This window comes from Hylaeus anthracinus, unplaced genomic scaffold (assembly GCF_026225885.1).
Source record: "Hylaeus anthracinus isolate JK02 unplaced genomic scaffold, UHH_iyHylAnth1.0_haploid 11985, whole genome shotgun sequence".
Taxonomy (NCBI): domain Eukaryota; kingdom Metazoa; phylum Arthropoda; class Insecta; order Hymenoptera; family Colletidae; genus Hylaeus; species Hylaeus anthracinus.
In genome coordinates this window covers 5,165,355-5,188,255 of record NW_026534333.1, presented here as the reverse complement: position 1 = coordinate 5,188,255, position 22,901 = coordinate 5,165,355, and the positions used below count along the sequence as shown (strand labels likewise).

At 42.4% G+C, this 22,901-nt stretch overlaps 2 protein-coding genes across 5 annotated transcripts; both read left to right on the top strand.

The window, feature by feature from the left end:
- The first annotated feature begins 418 nt into the window (after positions 1-418).
- Positions 419-5,033, top strand: LOC128886858 (uncharacterized). Its single transcript, XM_054142050.1, has 4 exons — positions 419-557; positions 644-1,020; positions 1,595-1,805; positions 2,534-5,033. The coding sequence occupies exons 2-4, from the start codon at positions 799-801 to the stop codon at positions 2,548-2,550; spliced, it is 450 nt and encodes a 149-aa protein (XP_053998025.1). The 5' UTR covers positions 419-557; positions 644-798; the 3' UTR covers positions 2,551-5,033.
- Positions 5,034-8,115: 3,082 nt separating this feature from the next.
- Positions 8,116-17,072, top strand: LOC128886537 (uncharacterized). Of its 4 annotated transcripts, none has more exons than XM_054141485.1 (7): positions 8,116-8,689; positions 8,814-9,355; positions 9,561-9,702; positions 10,867-11,090; positions 11,435-11,627; positions 15,171-15,295; positions 16,782-17,072. In XM_054141485.1, exons 2-6 carry the CDS (start codon positions 9,259-9,261, stop codon positions 15,211-15,213), a joined length of 699 nt encoding a protein of 232 aa, XP_053997460.1. In that variant the 5' UTR covers positions 8,116-8,689; positions 8,814-9,258; the 3' UTR covers positions 15,214-15,295; positions 16,782-17,072. The 4 variants fall into 4 exon arrangements, with proteins under 4 accessions (XP_053997460.1, XP_053997462.1, XP_053997461.1 ...); XM_054141487.1 differs by having other exon boundaries at positions 8,116-8,974; positions 9,057-9,355; XM_054141486.1 differs by having other exon boundaries at positions 8,116-8,974; positions 9,046-9,355.
- Positions 17,073-22,901: the final 5,829 nt, after the last annotated feature.

Sequence of the window (22,901 nt, the reverse complement as noted above, 5' to 3'; positions counted from 1 at the left end):
ACCTTAAGCAAAGGACACGATAGTTTCTCGGTTAGTATCGAAGTATCAACCATGAAGAACCATTTCATGAAAGCCTCAAACTCCTAACTTTTATCAATTCCACGCTATAGATCCTACTGCCGTTGTTTCACCATCTACGGCTTCTATAACATCATCTGTCTTGGTGGTTCACCCCGAGTCCTGCGATCAATTCGTTAAGCGACTTCAAAGCGATCGAAGAGCGATTTTCGTTACTCTAACTGCTAAACTCGTAACTTTCGTATCAACTTAATAGCTGCATCAATTCACAGTAAATTCGCCAGTTGTTTTCCCAAGGCTCAGAAACTCGGTCATTTGGTACATCGATCGGTAGTCGCGTGTGAATAAGGACGTGCCAAGCTCGTGCTATCGATTATTTCGAGCCTGTCCTGTCCAGTCGGTGATAACGTTGTGCGGACAAATGAGCGTCAAAACAGTCGTCCTCGAGCACACGAACGCGTCGAAAGGCTCCACGAAAAATAAAGGATCGCGCGAGCTGAGAATCACGTTTTGCATGTTGGTCGCGTGTCACCAGCCTGGTAAGTAAGGGGAACAGGTGTCTGGAGCGGTAAATTAAGCGGCGCCGGCGGCTCTATGCATTCTGAAAATAACGAGATCTTTTTAGATCGTTCGTGACTCGATGCGGTGGCTTCATCGATCCGCGCGTCGTCTCGCTGCCTCGTTGGCTTCGAATGAAATTCGGCTAGCGCCGATAAACTCCGAGGATTCGATAGAATCGTTTGAAACCAAGGCAAAGAGGGATCATGCTCGTAACGCGACATGGCACGATTGTATTACGAGTGCAGCGCGGATCTATGGAACGGCACGGGGGACAGTGAAACGATAAAACCTTATGCTTGCACTCCAGACAAGTATTGCGTGTACTGTTGTTGCAATTCGCAGTGTTGCCTCCTGGTGCAAAGACGGCCGCCACGACATTTCTGGGAAGCCTGGTACTTTTGGCTGGGCGTTGCTTTACTCGCTGTATTTATCGTGTCTTCGGTGAGTGGTCGAAAAGGGTGGTCGTACACTGCCTGGCACTCTATATTCGTTATTAGTTTTCTTTTTTATTAAATGCTGAGTATAGATACTCAGGAGTATACAACATTGCAAGTGTAATGAAGTAGCAGGGTGAACCAAAAGATATTTCCAATTTTTAAAAAGTGATAAAATCAAAAGTTCACAGTTGGCCAGTGAATGATACGTATAACATAACACTTGAATATTTTTATTCAGTTGTAACGTTCATAAAAAGTAAATATAAAGAAGAAGAAGAAGAACTTTTGATTCACCTAATGGTTAAATACGTATAAGTTAGAGAGGGGTTTCAAATGACCTCAGAAGTTAATTAGTATTAGTACTAGATTCAAACATTAACGATCTACTCAAATTTCACTAAAATTCAAAATGCTACCGCAAAACGTGTCGTTGGCAATTTGGCATGAGACCATTCACGTAGTAACAGTGGCTGAAACCCACCTAGATCACCTTTGCTTCGGACAGTTCGCTTGTCCCTTGCGTAGTTGTGGCCTACGTAAGTTTCCCGAGGGTTATTTTGATTCCTTTTCGAAACCAGGTGAGCAGCTACATAGTCAGTAATTGCAGACATAATATTCAAGGTGTACCATTAGGACACAACACGCACGCCGCCAGACGTAACGATCGCGCCAGCCGTCCAGGAAGCAATCAGAACGAGATACTGATAAGTATAATCCCAACGGCGGAATTTTTCCCGTCGCATAGAAAAATGTTCGTAATCGCCTCTCAGCCGGGCGTCAGTCAACTCAGTGAGTACACTTATTAATACGACCGGTGACATTTCCTAGTCAAGCTCGGTGCGTTCGATATTTCTAGTCTTACGTAGGAGATAGGACCTCTTTCAGTTTCGCTTATGAATTACTTTTCTTGAGGGGTTAGTCGCAGTCAGGTAAATGAAAACGGACACTTACTTGTGTGTGTGTGTTTTTTTAAGGTATTTAATAATAATTTTTATGAATGAAATGTAAATATATTACAAAGTATGTCTTAAAGAACTATAAAAGAATTTTTGTTTTAAGAAAAGGTTAATTCAAGAAGAAATCCTTCTCACCGCAAACAAAATGGCCACCCACACCATCGCCTGTTATGACGAAATGAATTAACCTTTTTTTAAAACAAAAATTTGTTTATAGTTCTTCAAGACATGTTTTATTATATATTTAAATTTCATTGATAAAAATGATTATTTAATACCTTAAAAAAAAAAAAAAAAAAAAAACACAAGAAACTGTCCGGTTTCATTTTCCTGACTGCGACTAACCCCTTAATCGACAAATAAGACGTTATGAAACGTGTTTACCAAAATGGTAACGTGTTTACCGAAATATTTGAAAGATCTCAAGCAACAAGAATATAGAAAAAGAAATCTACTTTTTAATTCCCGAAAAAGATGAGTACCCCCTTTATCTCTGAAGCGAGTCGCGCAACCGCATTCTTTAATATTATTTTTGCCCCCGTGCATTGATTACTATTGCAGCCCCCGTGATCGCGTGAAGTCGTTATAGCGACGGAATTATGCCGACGAGACGAGACCGATGGAAGGAGCTGGAAGATGATCATTTTGCGGGGTAATGGGCCTGGAAAGACACCGTGTCGCTTCGCTTTAGGCTTTGATCAGCCGGAACATCGTGGCCGTATCATTATGTCGCGGAGAACATTCAACATTTACGATAAACGCGTCTTCTTTACTTATAGCCCTCGCGAACCTAATAACCGGCAGCGGCTCGAAAACACCTCGATCGCGGCCAACATTCTGAACAAATGAGGAACGATTTTAACCAAGATTGCGAACGCTTGCGCTTTCGTTGCGCGAGATGATCGTTTTGGCACCAAGGCTGCTTATAATACATAGATTGCGATCCAACCGCTTGCTTGACGCGTAGCTCGCTACGCGACTGTAATGTCATCGTGTAAAATGACAAGTACAAGTGGACCTTAGGCGTTTCCCAAACTATGGTTGTTAAAAGAATTTTTAGCGATCAGGCGAGATGCTCTGTGAAAACTAGAATAGTACCGGGTTTGTTTTGGAAAACACCGCGATGGAATGTGGTTGATAAAATGTAGCTCGAACGGTGGTTCGCGCTAATAGAGGCCGAGTACAAATCGCGGTTCGAAATTGATTAGGTTTAAGTCGTTTCGGCACTTCTGAACATCGCTCGAGCATTTGGAATTTTATACCTCGGAGGTTTCTGCATCCCATTCCGGATCGAGCGCAACCAACCCGATCGAAACCCGTTCTCGAGGACTCGAATGGGCGTAACTCCCATTAACAATTAAGAAGACACGCTCTACGTACTTGACCGGGCATGAAGAGATCGGGAGCTAATTAAAAAGGACAATCGAGCAACTGGAATCCAAGGCGACGTTTCCTCTTTCTCTCTTTTCGCGTATCTCCCTCGATCTCCTTTACCCCTCGTGTCCCTGACTCCTCGTCTTCCCTTCCCTTCTCCAACTTCCCCCATCTCAAGATCGATCCCTCGATAACGCTTTTAATCGCGTTGTAATCTTTGCAAAAGACTGGAATGGAGAGTTACTTCGGACGTTGCCGAGCCACACGCCTCTGCGACGATAAAATTGCGATTATATGTATCATATGCTTGGAAGGTATCTAATCCATCCTTATCAATGTGCGCGAATGCATAAAACGTATAAAAGCTGGCAGTGTTGCGCAGAATTTTTCCTTGGCTTTAACAGTCAGAAGTTGCAATGAAATGTTAAAACTGGACTAAGACGAGGAAAAACCATTCAGAATTTTATTAAAAAATGTAGTGGAAGCAGTATATCAAATTGGACGAATTTCTGATGTACCTTTCCTGAGGTACAAAGCAAAAGTTATCATTCTCGAGAAGAACTCAAGATAACAAGAATAAGAAAACTCAAAGAAATCAAAATAATTCTAATTTATAAAATACTCCTTCGAAACAATGTCACTCCAACAATTTTCAATACTCCGAACATATGTGATAACAGCGATAACAGCGTAACTCTGATAATTTACCGTTTTCCTCGCATATATTTGACGAATGTAACCAACGTAATCGTGTCAACGCGACAAGATAGCATTTCCTGGTATGCCTTGCGTAGTATTTCGTAATATCGATCTCGATCTGCCCCGAATGCGATTTTCAACGGCAATCGCTGGAACGCGGCGATCGGGCCGCGATCGATGCTCGAGATGGACTTTGCGCACGCTTACGTATCGCGTTCACAGAACGGAAGAATTCGATACAGTTTTGTATTGTAACAAGTCGCTGTGTGCAATACATGCGCGTCGTCGAGCGATGCTGTTCGATATTCCCTCTGTACAATCATTGGCTGTGATCGTGTCAATTCGCGGCAGACGCACAAATGCGAAAACAATGTGTCAGTCGAAACGTTACGAGAATAGATCGGCGTTGACGATTAGCGTTATAATGGCGAACGTCCGAAGACTTTAATATGTTAATAGTGAAACTACCAACGATCGATATATGTACTGTATCGTTGTAAATATTTGGAAGGAGGAGGATCGAACTAATTTACCAATGGAATTAATACTCTATTACTATATATATATATATATCTTAAAAAATTAAATATCATTCTTTGGTGACAACAGAAGATGACTCGACGTATACGACGCTACGACGTCTTTAAGGGAAAATTAAGTTAGTATAGAAGATAATTCTTTTCAACTGCACACACGAAACACGAACCTAAGCCAACTGACTGAAGTAAAGTCATTTCTACGAGAACCAAGAAAAATACGCATACAGATTGGATACGTACCTACAAAGGGATATACGTATGTACTTACAGAGTAGTCTCGGCGCTTAACGCGTTAAGAAAGGAACCGATACGCGTTTGACATTTCGCACGAGTGTGTTTGTACTTAGTTGCGTAGGTTGAGAGAGGAAAAATACCGTCTCGTTACCGTACGATTCGCCGTAGCGACGGCTGAAAAACTGCAAATAAAGTATACGGGTGTGTGCCGCGTTTAATAATATCGCCTTCTTTTTATTCCCTCGAAATCCCACGCTGTAGCTACCACTATACATCCATTAATAAATAGCAGGCCTCCAACGATTTACACCTGAGAAACTCCAGTTCTCACGGCTGAGTTGATGTAATTAAACTTAATTACTGGCGTAGAAGAAACGTTCTTGGTTGGTAGATCGAAATTATCGCGGCGTCTCGTCCTAGATCGTATGGAGGACTCTGGCGAAGATCTTCTAACGGATCCCAGATCAGCCGCGTCTGGAGATCAATCGAAAGCCATGTTTTATAAACGGATCCTTTGGAGCAATTTTTGCGAACATTGGATGTGAAATAAACGTAACGTGAAAGATTTAATTTTCGATTGTTCAGCTGAAGTATTAGGTTGTCCAGAAAGTTCGTGCCAATTTCTAAGAAAAATTCAAAGACACGTTTGAACATTAATATATATTTATTGAATTACATAGGTGCCATTTTGTTCCACAACCTTTCCACTTTTTAAGGGATGCATACATATTATTTGTTCTCAACCACTTCGATATATTCAGACCTGCAGCACCTACCAAAAATCGACATGGACTTTCCGAACTAACCCAATATTACAACGACTTCTATTGCTATCCATGCCGTGAGCATCAGCGTTTGGGAGTCGCTGATACCAGAAAAAAAGGCCTCGAGTCGCCCGTTACCGTGGATCGACGATGCCAGGCCGCCTGCGATCAGTATAGGTCCGATCAGCTGAACGTCCGCGATACATTTCAATAAATTAGCCGCGTGAAAGAAATCCTTGTGCTCCCTTGTAAATCTTTTTACGGCGGACACTCGATCCGCTTGTGCAATAAGAAGCGGTAAGGGAGCAGACTGCCGGCGACCTCGTTCGAGTGTAACGAAGTGTCATTCCGATAACCCAGGCTGGCTTTTACTGTCACTCGACGAACGACGATAAAGAAATGTGCAACCAGCGGGGCTCTGCTTAATGTTGCATGGACAGGAAACCAGCCGAGGAATTAAACTCTGGTCTGCCTTGCCGCTGAATGCCGGTGGCTGCGATTGAGACGTTCAACGTCGTCCGATCATCTAACTACGCTTCACTCCGCTTTGAGCGTCCAAATCACATTCAGACTTCAGAATGTTGAAAAAGGTACGAGAGAACCTCGATACCGCGTACTAATAACGTCCTTTACGTTGCATTTGCAAGCGTCAAGTTCAATTTAGACGAATCGTGGTTTCCTGGATGATACCTCGATGGTTGGTGAACAGGGTGGGTAATTTCGTGCATGGTTTCTTGTAGGTCTTTAGAATGAGGTTTAGCAACAGCTGTCTCACGACCGAATCTTAACAAATTTTCTACAAGTATCGCGGTCTCGTCGTATCGACTTGAAACAGTTCCGTTGTTTCTGCACGTCTCCTAAGTGTATTTACATATTTAAGTTTCGCGAGAAGCCAATTTCGCTGTCCGTCGCCGGAGACCCTTCTCCGTGAGGATTGGTTACATCTGGATGGCCGGAAATATATCACTGAAAAATACGAACGCGCGTACAGTCTAGACGTTATTGTCCCAATAAATCGGTCGAGTTTAGGGGATACTCGCCGGCGACGGGGGGAGCTTTCCTTAAAATAAAAGTGGCTGGAATTCTGTGAAAGCGCGACGACAGAAAGAAGTAGGGACGCGGTCTAATAAAATGCAGGAATCGACGAATAAAATGCCGCTATACAAGTGCAAATGTTTATTGATCGTTACGTCTAACTATGTAGCACGTATGTAGCGTACGCAGCATTTTATGTGACGTCGTAGGCTTTGAGGACGAGTCGTGAGAATTTCCACCGACAGGTAGGTGAAATTTGATCAGTCGATCGATTTTGCATGTTACGATAAAATTAAAGTAACCAGTGAATGTGTAAAATAATGTAATGTTTATTCTATGGAGTGGACAGGTGACTGTCATTTATGTTTCTTTTTTGACAGTGTACTATTTGCTATCAGCGAATGTATACATTTTGTCAAAGTTTTCATTGAAAACCGAAGTATTGGTAGTTATAAAAATAAAAGCAATTCTGTATCTAAGTGTAAAGCTCAATTTTTATAAAATGAAGTTTTAGAAATATTCTTGAGGCTAGAACACCACGAATTATGGCGTACATAGTAAAAACAGAACTAAGATGTATTCAAAGGAATGCGAAAGTGTCTGTACAAGGTTAAAAGGAAATAAAATTGTCATTCGCCCGTCAGAGAACTCGTCTGTTCGGTTGTCGGAATGTAAATTAAACTTATTTTAATCAAGAAAACTAAAATCGTTTGCGTCACTTTTGGAATAAAACTTCTCGAGACAGACACTCGCGCAAGGTAGAGAAACCTCTGTTTCCGTATCCTCTAAACACGATTTTAACGTTTTCGATTAGAATAACTTGAATTTACATTCGAAAAACCCATCAGACGAACTCTCCAACGACAGGATCGTAAAACAATTTAATTAATCTCTGACCTTTGGCGCTTTAACACGCGTTCCAAATAAACTTTCAAATAGTCTTTGAAATAACAGTTATCTCATTAAAATTTTCAAACGACACTGTTATCTTTCACGAAATGAATTTATTCGCCTGCCTCAATTATTTATTCGCTAAAAGTATTCTCCGACGTTTGCGATCGATTTCAGAACGTCCTATGGATATTATTCGCGAAACTCTGCTAACGACCGAAACGAACATCCACCGTACGGAAACTTCGATCGTTCATTGCGATGCGAGAGGTTTCGCGATTGGGCGCGTTCAAAGGCTCAGCTCGCCCATCTGGAAGTCGTCGGTGATATCCCTGTGGCTGCGTAAACGCGTACACGGATCCCCGTGTTGTTGTTCCAATAAATCGGTCGGCTTAAAGAGACCTCGGAGGCACGGCGTAAAAAGACCGGCGTGGTCCAGCGAAAGTGCGAATAAATTGCGAGCACAGCGAAGGCTTGGCAGGAATTATACCGACTCGCGGTGAGAAAACGCAAAAAGCGACCGGCGAGGCCGACGAACGGAGGACAAAAGCAATTAGTCCCTTTGATAAGTGTCAATTAAAACAATTCCTCCCTGAAAGGAGGAACAAATTGCAACAGATGGCTCCCTTTGGACTTGCGTTACCTATACACTTCGAAAAAGGGGACGATCTGCTTCGAAAAAGAAATCCTCTCGAGGATGTCGCGCCTATTGTGCGCCATCCGCGCGGCAAGGTTACGCGGATCGAACTAATGTCACCGATGACGGAATTTAAAATAGAATATGCAAGTGAATTCGTGAGGTGGGTACGAGAACGAGGAAAGAGCAAGAGAGAGAGAGAGAGAGAGGTGGTAAGCGAGCGCGTAAGAGATGACGAGGAGCAAGAGAAATAGAAGGACGCGTTCCTCTCCCAGTGGGAGGTACTAAAATTAGAGAAGCCCACGCGGGTAACAGTTTCTTCTTCAAGCTTCCTACAGACATTTTCAAATAGTCCTTTACGCCGATAACACGACGTGTTTTCGCGACGTCTCCGCTGTCAGTCGCCGCGACTCGGCGCCGTGATTCTGTGTTCGATTTCGATTGGCCTACGAGTCGACTTCCTCGGAAGAACACCGTCGCCTCCTTTGGAATCTATTCAACGTTCAGGCGACTCCGGGATCTTCCAACTGGCAACGAACAATCGGTTTTTTTCCCTTTTTATTGTCGACGATTATCGTTGTCGGGACGTTGTCGATCCGACGTGAAATTATTCGGAAAGCATCGATCGGTATATTCCACGTCTCCAGTTTCGCTTCGACCGGTTCTAGTGGCAACGAATACATCATTCGTCGACGGGAAGTGACGGGATCCTTCGCTGTTATCGTTATCGTTACCGAGACACGATATCTTCGGGACGAACCAGACATGGGCGATATTTCATTCGAATGACGGATTAATAAAAAAATACGGTCCAATTCCTGTTTGCACGGTACTTTGTTTTACACGATTTTCAGAATAACTAAGTTTTAAAGATTTTACTTTGAAAACATGTTTGGTCAGTCACTCTTTAGGACTGGTGGTTTGTTATAATGACATGAAGTCTACAAAATTGGATTCCCTATCCGGAGCAGAACCTGCTCGGCCGTCGATCTCCCTATCAATGAAATCCTCCTCGTGTCGTCGTCGCGTTAAGTGATTCCACGACGTCGATCCACTTCGTTATTCGAGGGCTTCGTGATTCCTGGAGTGGCTACTTCCGTTGAATCTGACGGTATGCGTCTCGATCGATCCACCATCGAGTCGTCGATCTCCATACGCTCGCTCCTGATGGTTCTGGTTTTTCTATCGGCGAGCATCGAACGCGTCGAGGGTAAGTCGGTGTACGAATACATTCTACACACCCATTGTAGGTCTGACATGCAGCTCAACTGGGTGTCACGTTCGAAGTGTAAAGTTGTAAAGCTCGTTGTTAAGTTGGACACCCTATAGAGCCAAGGATGGACACGATTATCTTTTGGATAACGCATTTCTACTTTTTTTTTTTTTAAACATTGAAAAGTGGTTAATATTTGTAGGGAGGAGATGCGTGTGTACCAGCAAGGCCTGCAAGGAAGCAGGGGTGGACACGTGCAAGACGAAATTTTCTTGTTACACAGAGCTGATACTAACTGGGGATCAAAAGTTCGGGGAGAACGCCACAACGAGAGGATGTACAGAGTTCGTATACTTTAATAATATCCTCTTCAAAATAAATTAATATTCGTCCACTATTTAAGAATCCTCGTTTCAAACATTAAAGGATGACAAAATTAATTTCAAAATTTCGTAAAATAAGAAAAAAACAACACAGCACGTATAAACTTGATCAATATTGAATACTAACCGTAAAGCATCGATATCCATCTCATGCAAACTCCAGCGCATATGTTTTCCATATTATACGTCATAAATGCGTAAAATCTGCAATTCAGTCGTAACCAGAGGAGCAATAAATAAATGTATCGAGGTCGTATTTTTTGGAATAAAAGGAAGACGACGAGGCTTGTTTGGTTTCGTCCGCGGAGAACGAAATCATAGGGAAACGAGATGAACCAGAATCCGCGTTTCTGGCGAATTTAACTGGCAACGATACTGGTAAACACTGTCTCCGGCGAAAAGTAACTCTCCGACCTCTAACCTTCCCCAGCGTTATTGGTGAATAAATTTCGCCGTTTGCGAGCTGACTCGCCTCGAAAACGATTTAATTTGCTGGATCCTACGATTGACGTCCTATAAATTCACCAACGGTCCGCGTAGCAGATAACCTTGGCGAGATAATCGGCGTCTGAATGGTTTTCACGAATTCCTTCCAGCTGGATGACGAAACGTTCTTCTTAACGAGATTTTTTTTTGTTTTAATGCTCCCAATTAAATCATTTCTAGCATCATTCAACGATAACGCAATCAAACGTCCACTTCCAATTGCTACCCTTTGCACTCCTATGTCGAGTGTGACTCAACATACTTTCATGTCCAAAATCAATATCGCACAATTTCCCTATATTTTAAAGTAAATTTCAAATAAAAACGCTCAAAAGCGTTGGCAGCTGCTGGCAACGAAATTGAAATTTAATTCGGAATGCAGAGGGTTAAAATCTCAGGGTGACTGACCTATCCCGATTTCCTGATACTCCCCGTAATCGCCTGCGAAGCGATCGATTCGCTCCGAGCCGTAGCGAGGTTCGATACGCGAGGAATATTGAAATCTCCCGCGGCCATAAATCGCGCGAAACGGTTATTTAAATCCTCGCTATCGCCGGGGTCACGGAACTCTATCGAGCGACGGCATTTATCGGGGGGGCCCATTTTATCAGCGTGTTGCGCTCGTTGCCGTTTGTCCAGGGGTGCCACGCCATTGTTGTGCGAGACAAAGTCCTGGGTCACGAGGTCGAAGTCGAACGACAACGCGGACCGATCGTCAGCTGCCTGGATCCGTATGCCCTGGCCCAGATTAAAGTGTTGCGACACCCACGACTACTGTAACGCCGACCATCGCGTCAACGTGTCCACGTGGACCCACGACGAAGAGAGGCCCGATGTCGAGGAACCAACTCTGAACTATCCTGGTAAGCGATTCTATATGTATACCATTTAACCACATTATATTCATCGTTACTTTTCCCGCATAATTTTCAAGACCACGCTTTTAATTAACGTTTAAATTCAATTCGATCGATTCTTTCTCGCATTACAAATACAAACCCAGCCCCAATAAAATCACATTAACTGGTATTAAATTCGATTAAATTGCATCGTATTTAAAGGGATCGATGCGGGCCAGTTTCGCGACCAAACGATAATAGCGAACACGTTAATGTCGAAATTATCCGTCGAAATTAATTGGAAATATATTCGTGCACAATAAGAACTGTAGGTTGAATTCATATAAAATCCCGTGTTATGTTCGAAGGCGCGTTTAATGGGATATCGTCGCATCGAGACGTAATGGGATCGATCCAACCCGATCCAGGGCCGACCGCCGGAGGTCGAGAATCATCGGATCAGCTTCTTCAGAATCGCGTTAAGCCGCTCCACGTCGCCGCTCTGGTCTTGGCGATCGCTGCCCTGATATCGGTTCTAGCAGCCTGCTACGTTATTACAAGGTCTGGCAATTTTTATTACCACGTCTACCGTAAGGTTACACGCCGGCGAGCATGTAATAATAATAATGGAAAAAAATTAGAAACGCAGGTAGTCGGTGCGAGGGTCGTTACTCAAAACGGTAGTTTCCAGAGTCTTTAAATGGCGGCTGCGCCCGAGAGCCAGAGATCGGTTTTGCACCTTTGATTTATGGAGAGAAAATGGAGGTGAATTAGGGTAAACCAGTGTTTTTATAAATTTACAAGGTGCATGTGCAAAGTGAATTATTTTTAAAGAAACCGTCAAACAAGAGAGGTTTTCCAACCTGAAAATTCTGATTTAAATGAAACTTTGTGCGAATGTAAAGCATAGGTGAAGTATACAAAAATTAGTTTCTTTTTCTTATAATCTATCTTAGGATGTAAGATTTGCTCAGGATGTACCCGCGGTGCGAAGGATTAGGGTGGCACTTAAGCCTTAACCCTCGTCGCGTCCAACGGCTTCCTACGATTTTGCTTTTGCACGCCACGATGGAAAAACAACGCTGACAAGATGCTACAATAAAACGTGCATTTTACGATGCCAAAGGCGTTCGCGTACAGAGGCAGAGATTTCTCGCAGGATTTCTTTGACGTACTGCCAAAAATCTTTTCGACTTTACGCGCGTCTGTGCGTTCGTGTCCCTCTCTCGCTCTTTGTGTATATTTTTTTTTCAGACATTTATGAACGTTTATGCAGTTTTTAATCATTCGCTTTGCTCGCTTTTTTCCCTCGGACGTTTGACGTTTTCTCTGTCTGGACACGATCGATAAACATTCTTATATTTTCGCCACGTTTTCTCGGCACCCCGCCAGGAATATTTTCCCCTTTTTGTTTTGATCTCTTGTTAAGGAAGCAACATTGATATGTAAGTTCGTAATTGTAATTGCTTGGCATTGCTCGCTGGCATGGTCCAGCATGCCAGAGGGTTCTTCCCCTCGGTAAATCGATTCGTGGGACACGGGCGTTTTGATTTCACGATCAAAGCAAAACTTCCGATTCGTTTCTATGGTGAAATAGAGTGAACGCGTGCCAGAAAATCCTGCTTGGGTAAGAAGTACAGGGCGTCTCGTGTAAAGTGTTACAAACTTTTGTGAGATCTATCTGAATGATACAAATTTGATTCCAGCATCGATTGGAAAAATTTTAATCAATCAATTTCTGAGTAACCAATTTGTAACACTTTATACCGTTCACCCTCTATATTGCTCTTATTGGCCATGTTTTGTCACGTTGTCAGCATTGTCGTTTGGAACAACACCACTCGTGCATTCGAGTCGTAAGAAAAACCTTGTGCTAATATTAACTCGACGACCCGTTAACAATCGCCGTTCACGAGGTTGCAAACTGCAACTGACTCTCGATTGGTTGTCGATGCTACGGTCAATTGACCGGCCGTACGTCGAAAATCGGGATCGAGAGCGTTGAACAGAGATTATCGGCTCGGTCGGACAGCTCGGATTTGAAATACACCGTTTGTCTGATAAATAACCGGATTTGGCCTGTACGAAATGAAATATCGCACGTACTGGGTTAAAATGGTTTAGCCAGGTTTAGCCAGGGTTCTTCTATGTTATATAACTTGAAATATAATAAAATACTGTGAAAGAATTACAGTGATAACTTATTAGTTGCACTCTGTTTTCTCTTCGCATCGAAACAACCGTGTTAAGTACGGACTCCAGACTATCTCTAAAATAAATCTGCGCGTTTCGATTAAACAAATCATTTCTATCGTGACTTTTAAAAGATTTTTAAAAGAGTTGACTCAATCCTAGATCCCGCCGCTTTGCAGAGTGACCTAGACAGACTTAGCGAATGGAGTAAGAATAACATGCTGTTGTTTAACATTTCTAAATGACACGTCGTTCATTTTGGTCGGAAGACAAATCCAATTAAATCTTCCTACTCGAATGACAACACTGTGCTGGAAGTTCGAGAGGAAGTACGTGATGTTGATGTCACCTTTACCTCGAACTTCTCCTTCGTAACGCACGTCCAACGCACAAAAAAAGACTGCTCTTAAAGCTCTGGGCTTCATCTTACGACAATCCGCAGATTTCGAACACCCTCAGACCTTTACAATTCTTTACTCCTCGTTAGTTCTACCTTGCGACAATGATTGAGAGCGTCAGCATAAATTCTTAAGGCACGTTTCTTACAAGATAAGTACACCTATGGATATAGCAAACCACGACTATGACAATATAATTTGCACTATGCGAATGCTCCACGCTTCAGCAGCGTCGAACTGTAGCCGACCTCATGCTAGTTTTTAAAATCGTCATTAGTAAAATGGAATGTCCCAGGATACCGGAACTATTAAAATTTAATATTCCAAGTAGCCAACTTCGAAGCAGCGATATTTTTTACACTGATCCATATCGTATCTCAATTGCGAAACAAAATTGTGTTACAAGAATATGTGCGATATGTCTGTCGATCTTTTTCGTGACTCACCTTTAGCATTTGAAAAATCAGTCGTTGCAATTTTGCAGATGCGCAATCTAGTTTGAACGCGTTACATTATAAGATACCGTGATCGTCTCCATTTTTGTTTGTTTTTCTTGTTTTGTCATTGTTATTACATTGTACTTGATACCAAGGGCAGATTGCCCGTAAATAAAGTATAATTATTATTATCATTTCACTTAACGTTGCCCTTCTCGTAAAAGTCCGGATGCTCGGCAATCGGCAGAGCCCAGGCCGTCAGCGATTGGCCTTGCATCCTGCGTTTTCTTATCCGGTCAGGTCTTCTTCTTCTTCTTCTTCGTTTTCCGTTCGATGGCCGATTTCAGCGGGTTCCGCCGTCTGGCCGGTTTGTCGCGGCTCGCTAAAAGCCGCACACAACTGCTCCCTTATCAGGCCAGCTCTTTCGAGGGATCCGTTGAAACAGATAGCGCAGCCGATGGCCCACCGGTGGTCTACCCTCTAATCTTTCGGCCCCCTCGAACGGTTAAGTGGGTTTTCGAGTTCGGGAATGTCTCGAGGCTCCGCGGGACACTCGAGCACACCTTTTCGTGGTCCGTGTCGCTTCCTTTTCTCCTTCTTTATCTCGCCTCCGAGCGTGTATTTCGAGTGTCGCGTCGACGAGGAGGGGCAACGCGTTCCTTTCCCGATTTCTTCGTGTTTCACACGGTCCCCGGCCTTAATGTGGGCGCGTTTCTATCTGGCACGTGTAACGACGTTGCCTTGTCACGAGGATAACGCTGCCGTAGGGCGAATCGGTTGGACGGCTCTTCTTTATCGCGGAACGCGCCCTCGGACCGCAAGGAAAATAGAGGTGAATTAGGATGAGCCAGTGCCTCCCAAACTTTCTCGAATCGAGCTGCGCTCGTAGCAGAGGTTGCTATTTGTAGGGTACGATTTTTTGAACGACGGGGAACAAAACTATGTATTAATTACATAGAAACAAAGTGTTTGGCTGAAATAAAATAACGTGATACAAAAACTGTATTCGACATAAGCATTATAGGTTTCCGATCCTCTGTTCCTTCACGCTAAGAGAAGATTCGTTGTTCTTTCAGGTTCTTGAAGACCAATCCGTACACTGTCGGCAGTGTAGAGTAACGCGGATTTCGAATCGACGTTCTTCGAGATCAATTTGCAATGGGTATTTTGCATCCTCTCGCTGCTGAACCGAATGCGTCGAGTAAGTATCTATTTTCGTTTTTGAAGGGATATATCAGTTCGGAATACACTTACTTGTCACATTTTCTTGGATCTTATTCGCATATAGGGAGTTAATGAAGAAGTTGTCGCTCATTCCACCGATTCGATACGAGAATTTGATAAGGAGCAATGGAAACGTGGTCTTCTATCGTGGAAAGCATCTCGAAGGTGTCAGCTACCATGGTTGTCACGTTAATGAAGAAAATATTCTCTCTATCAACGACATCGATGTTGTTTTGATAATATTACTAAATGAACGACGATGAATAGCATTATTGGCGTCCGCAGCGGCCAATAATCCCCCGGCACTACTGGTTGCCAGGACTTGAAAGCTGTCCGGCATTATCTACGACAAAAATCTCTTCAATACGAACTCGTTTGGCCTGTCAGGCAGCAGTTATCTCGTGCATGGTCGACTTCTATTTATATTTTACGTTCGTTAGTCGATCAGGGGCAAAAGTATCCGTGAGCGCGTATGAACGCGCGCAATCGTCGATTTATGTAGATTCCGACTCGAGTCGTTCGAACACTTTTGTCACACGCGCTCGTACAGATCTCCCTCTAGCCGATAGTGCACGACTGATAAGGCATTCGTTGTTACAATGTGTCGATAAAACATACGAATGTGTGGTACGAATGGTCAATATTCAGGGAATTATCGAACTGATCAAAAGTGACAAGTTCTTTGGGAGATCGTGAACTTCAGATGGCTTCTCTGTCGATTGGAATCAAAATTAACCCATTCACTGCCAACTACTTTATAATTACCGAATAAAACTTATAATTACTAAATCAGACTTTCATTTATTCCATTAATTATAAAATTTAAATAAACTAATATTTAATTATTTAAAAATTATATAAATCTAATTCAAATAATTAATTTATTAACCATAATAAAATATATAAAACTTTTAAATATATAGATTAAATTTAAATCTTTTCATTGTAATAGAAACATTTTTAATTAAATTAAACGAAAATTTTCATATACAATTTTAGCTATTTTCTAGATTTATAAATACTAATTTTAAATACTTATCGAATAAATTCTTCGAATTTCATAAAATGTTTAAAAGTAAAATAAATTCTTTAAATAGCTAAAAATAATCCACAATTTCAGCTGTTCGAGTCACGATTTATTGCAAAAGAAGATCGTAAATTTTGTTTTTAAAACAACAAATTTAACATCGCTATTTTATTATCGAAATAATAACCTAGATTACTCATCTGTTTCAAATCTTGGCGCCCAAGGCAAAACGCTTTGAATCTTCCTGGTAGCGAACGGGTTAAGGAGTTCACTTTTGAAATTCGTATATAATGGGTTATTCTTTTTTTTCGTCGTTCTTTTGCGGTCAAGGTGCTTGACATGAAGCTCTTGCTTTCCCGAGTGGCGAATCTTCTCAACTATTTGCCCGACGACTCGATTGTCCCAACTCTAATCGGGCGTTCTTATGTTTATTCAGGATGATGGATGCGCGGTTTGGGGAATGGATCCCAGGAATCGTGGGATCCCACCCAGCGGTTTCGAGAGTCATCGACTGCATGACGAGGCACCACGGGGGACAGTTCCGAGCAAACAAGTCGTCGAAATCTTTTGTTTCGAGCGCTATGACTAACGTCGGTGCTCGAATCCCGTGTACCTGGTAACAACACGGGTCTGGGACCAGGTGCTTCGGTGTTTCCATGTAATTAGTCATCCGTGGAACACGCGTAGCAGGGAGGAAGCAAATAAAGAGAGAGAAACACGGGGATTCGGGGAGATTACATTTCGTGACGGATGAAAAGTAAATTCAACGGTGGCCAACCATCTGTGTGTATGGGTATGCATGGGTGTGCGCGCCGAACGCGATAAGATAATTGTACGTGCGGGAAACTGCATTCCCGTTTCGAAGTTTTATTTACGATTGTATATAACGTATGCAGTTGGTGCGGGAAATGGGGCACGCGAGGAATGTAAATTTTATTACGTTTTGTGGACGAACGTTCGAAGAAATCGCAAGTTGATCGATTGTAATGTAAGGGGGTCTTCTGATATAGAGTGGTGGAAGCTGAGAATAAGTGTTCTCGAACTGGAACATATAGCGGAACAAGAAATTTTGGTTTGCTTGATTAATAAAAAATAGATACTATGGGAGGTATGGGCATAATTTTGTTACAATAAATAGGTATTCATGTTTTTCATTAAATATTAAAATATCAAGGTGCGAGCATTATCGATATGGAAATGGAAATTGCTCGATGAATGTTTTTGTCAAACATTGTTGGTGATAATTATCTCAAACTTTACACGTTTACTTATCTATGTTTAAAGGAAACACGCATAGTTTTTTCTACAAAGAAATGTTAACTTGTTCGAAAATTATCAATGTAAAATTATCGATTCAAATAAAATTGATATTCTAGATGTAATAACTTTCGAAAATGTAATATATCTCATTCAACACGGGTTACTTTAAACTTCCAAAGTCCCATCTACTTTTCACTCGTACCCACAACTTACAAAGATGTACCACAATTCTGAATCACCTCAAGCAGTGTAACTGTAGCATTAGTTTCGCAAACAACTGCGATAATGTGATCTACTACTTTTTTTTTTTTGTAATTAAGTTCAATGCCCGTAAAGCCCAAGTAAACAAGAACAAGCAAAAAAAAAAAAAGAAAAAGAAAAAAGAAAAACTCAACGTATCTGAAATAAAACAATTCATGGTTGAATGGGTTAAATTGTTTTCCAAACGGAAACACATTATCAGAGCTCAACGTCTGTCGACGTCTTCGATCATGCTTTAGTCATGCCTGATGGAATCGTGACAAACAATAACGTATTCCATTAGGTCTGGCCCGAGAACCAACCAACCAGTTATAAACCAGGTGCTCGTCGGGTCCAACCGTGGATCTCGATCGCTTGACCACCGCATTCGTCGCGGCCGACGAGGATCGATCACTCCTCCAAACATATGGGCTCGATTCGTAGGTAGATACCCGGTTCCCTTGGTCGATCCTCGAACGGCCAAATATCTCAGATAAATATCTGCGGCTTGTCTAACTGGTTCATCCACGAGCCACTAACAAGACGTTTCTCTCTCTGTTCGTTCCCGTTCCTCTTTTTTTCCTCTGTCCACCGGTCGTACTGTTGAGCAAGTCCCATCCTCTCCCAACCATGAAATAATTTATGTTCGACTTCCGTGTACCACGCATTAAGAGCGTAATTAAGTCCTGTTTCTGATCCGGCGATAGAGACTCCGACGTTTCGTACTGATTGATCTAATACGCGGCACGAAATAATTAGAGAATAGCTTTCTGAATTTGTTAGGGAAAATGGGACTACGCTTCGAAATTTTCTGGCTGATTACTCGAGCCACCGAAGAATTAAAATCACCCCGATGGTACTCCAAAGAGCACGCGAAGCGATGTTTCGTCATCCTCGACCCGGAATCAGGAGATTGGCGTATCGCGACGAGTGTCAACGAACCGCGACGGGTTTCTCATTAGACGTGCCTTTGTCTTCGCTGTTATCGCTCGTTTAATGAACGAAACTCATCGAACCCGCGGGAAATTCTCCCCAGTCGTCGTAAAATTTTATCGCATCGGCTCGCGTAGACGAAAGAGTTCCGTCGAGCCTGAGAACGCTATCGGCAATGCGATCGTGCCAGAAGCATATTTCATTTGGCGAAGTGTTCGCGAACGGCGCTTAACGTCAGGGCACGTCACCGCGGATCGGATTATCCGCGACGAAATACCGAGGAAGAGGGGCGACCCGCGATGCATTATCTCGAGTAAGAAATAAGCAAAAATAGGAGCAACGCCGTGGCGCCAAGGAGTTAATAGCTAATTGGCTAATGCCTGGCTAAAAATAAACGGCGTAACTGGCGACTTTGAAATGCTCGTAGTCAAAGTATCGAGCCGGCTACGTTCGTGCTTGGTAGTACTAAGTTAGTGCCTCGTAAGGAAAGCCCGTTTGGTCGCCTGGAATTGCGTTTCCGTGATTTGCTCGCGCGACTACCGAGGAACAATTTTTAATGGGAGTTACCGTATCTCGTTCTGCGTCCGTTTAAATTTAGAAATTGCTCGAAAATAGGCGTCTACACGCTCGTTACATTAGCGTTGTCGCAACCGATCGATCCACGTGGTGATCCCTGCCTGACGGCCATCGATCCTACGTGGAAGGAAAGTAAGAGATCTCGCGCGGAGCGAAAAGGGCCATCGAGGGACACGTGTATGCATAATGCACGTCGGAGTTTGAAAGGGAGACCGATTAACGGAACAGACGGTGACGATTTATCTTGTTCATCTCTTGTCTTCGCACGCTCACGTTCTTATTGTCCATTCTTAATTGCACGTTGATGCTCCGAAGTATGGATCCGATGTTACGAAATGAGGAAGCCCTCGAATCCTTTAAATGGCACGCGATTTAAACTATATTTCGAAACAATTTCGTTTATGGTAAACCCGTTTTAAAATCTCCTAGTTATGTTTAGACTGTGTTACAGTTGGATGTAGAATAGTTATTAAATGATATTTTGTAAGTATTTAATTAAAGTGACCTTTTCGACCACTAATGATTATAATTTCCTTTAGTATTTAAAAACCGATCAATTACATAATATGACCACTGTTGAAAACGTTTACTCGCGTGAGTAGGTAGTGGCAATTGGCGTAGGACTATTCCTATAGCGGTATCTGCAAGCGATGGAAATAAAGTCTATTCGATAATTTATTACAACTTTTTTTTTCGCAACACACCTACACTCTCGTCACGGCTGAGCAGCGTACCTCGTCGCACCCGTTGCGAAGCACTGGCATAGAAAACAGCGACGGCTTGTCCGACTTTCTGGAATCACTATTGTGAAATTGAAACTGTTCCGTGACTGATAAAAGTACGAAAAATGTTGCAATAGAAGGTTAATTTTAGCATCTGGTTTATCTTGTCGCAGCAAGCAGTGACTTAGCTTAAGTCTCCTCCCCACGAACAATCTGTTAGCTGAACTTCAGATATTATTAAATATTAAATTCTAGGTTCTTGGAAAATATCGTTTAATAATTATTCCGCTAACAATTCGTCTTTTTAACGATATTCATTTGGGGTGATTATTGAGTTTCACTAATGAACGATTTGTGACACGCACACTCTGACTGTGACATAAAAAAAAAAGATCGTTTAACCATATTTCCGTTACACCATTTCTTCACAAACGAAGTCAAAGTAAAACTGAAATTATATACGCATAAATATAATAATAATAATAATAATAATAATAATAATATGTATATATATTATTTATTTCCGTTTATTTAGTTATTCGCTCATAAATTTATATTCTCCCATCTAGATTGCGTTATTGAGTTAAGTTTTCTTAAAAAAAAAAAAACTAAAAAACTACCGGACCGAATTAAAACAAAATCTAATCAGCTCTAAGTTAGATTAATACAAATCGATTATTTTGATCTCGCTATTAGTTTTTTAGAAAACGTTAACGAAAAATTTGTTTACATACGTACGTACATACACACACATACACATATGAACAATTTGTTATAAATAGGCTAAAATTACTCCAACGACATTAAAACATGAAGCTCTGCAAAAAGATCGATTTTAGGGGCAAATACAATTACTTCCCTATAAATCAGGAAGTTAATTATTAACCCATTTCATCCTCTACAGATGCAATCCTCCAATCCTCTAATCCTCCAATCCTCTGATCCTCTCCGAACCTCGAATATTTTTATGAATTTTCTCGGCCTTCCAGTTTCTGGTTCTCCTAGTACATCGAAACCCGTCACTGGCAGTCGATAATAAATGCACGCGGGAAACGTGAGACAATAAAGTGTTAATGGTTACTGGTTTGCCATCGGCGCATTTAAAAGTCCGCGTATAAACGCGAACCGCGGGCACTTTCGTTCGCAAGAAGGGACAAGAAGCTTGGAACGACATAGCGCATGACAAAGATAAAAAGGCGACCAGCCGACAGAAGGAGGGCCGACGATCCACGGTATAAGCAAGCTGCCGCTCTTTGCATCGTCCCTCTTCCTTCATCCAGGACTCGTCGAGCGTGTGCCTATGCCTCGTGCACCACGCTTCGCGTATCTTGGAATGCAATTTTAAACTGTAGATCCAAACGGTTGCTTCGCGCAAAGTAATTATCTATTGATGTCCGTTCGAGCGTCTTATTTTAAAAGAAACGCTTCGATGTCGACGATGACGATCAATGTTTACGAGCATGGAGAGAGAATTTATTTTGATTTATCATTTCAAGCCTGATGCGAAGCAATCGTCTGCTACAGTATTCTACTTAGAATACTACGATAGATTTCGACAATTAAAATATCAACAATATATACGTGTGGTGTTTACATAACAATATATCGAATATTTGTGATGGAAATTTGTACAAGTGTATGACATTTTAGATGCAGTTTTATTAAGAAATATGGAAAAGTAAGAACGAATGGAAAATAAAATAGATCGCGGTAGATCTGCATCGTTTCTCTTCCGCCGCGTCGGGACGCACGAAGCGTGTGCCAGCGCTTATGTGAGTTGCACAGACACTCACTCACACGAGTATCAACGTGGCGTCTCTGCCTCGGGGCTCAGGCGCCACTGTCTCCCCTCTCTCTGTCCCGCGTTTCCCTCACCGACCGCCCATTTCCCGGCGTCGATCCGCACCACTCAACCTTTTACCAACACACAAGTCCCACCGAGCTGCCCGCATACTATACGTTCTGGTACAGTGGCTGCCATTAACGTAAGTGGCACAGGCCATGTGCGCTCCTTCAGCCTCCTCTAACCGATCGAATTGCTTCGATGAGGATCTATGAAGATCGATGGTCTAACGAACGGTTCGCTGGGATCGCCTGTCCACTGGCTCGATCGCGTCTGGATTAGATTTTCGTGGACGGTTACCCGTTAGAAAATTAATCGACTGCACTTTATAAATTATCCAAAGATGACCAGTTTGTCAGTCTTAGCCGCACTGTTTTACGAGATGCTTTCAACACTTTGATTACGTGTCTTTGTAAGGTCTTTGTTACGACCCTTGACAAGGGTAGAACTATTCGAGTATTTTATAGGTTTTCGAATACTACAAGTAATACGGTATATTACTATAAGTAGTACGGTAATTAAGGTATCTGCTTAAGGAATGTGGATTACTGCATGTATTTGAATAATTTAATACGTCAAACGTATTCGAATAGTTCAATTGTTCAAGATGCTCAAGCTCCAATCGTATTCAAACAGCTACACGTTCAAATACTTCAACGCATTTCGAACAGTATCCGTATAGATCACTGTTCGAGCCATGTTCGAATAATCCACCACTCGACTAGAGCCAACTATCCGAATCATCCTCGTCCGAAACGTTAATTGGCGAGGTGTTCGACTAGGTATCCAACTAGAAAAAAAATCGAAGAAAAAGTCGCGGACACAGCCGTACCCGCGACCAGCGCGGAGGCTAGATGGCAGATTAACGGCAGTCGTTGAACGTGCGTATTGTACGCGTTCACGGTGCGTGGTTCACCGACAAGGGGCGCACACCATCTCGACCGGAGGCGGACTCGTTTAAAAACTATCTGGCGAGTGTTCT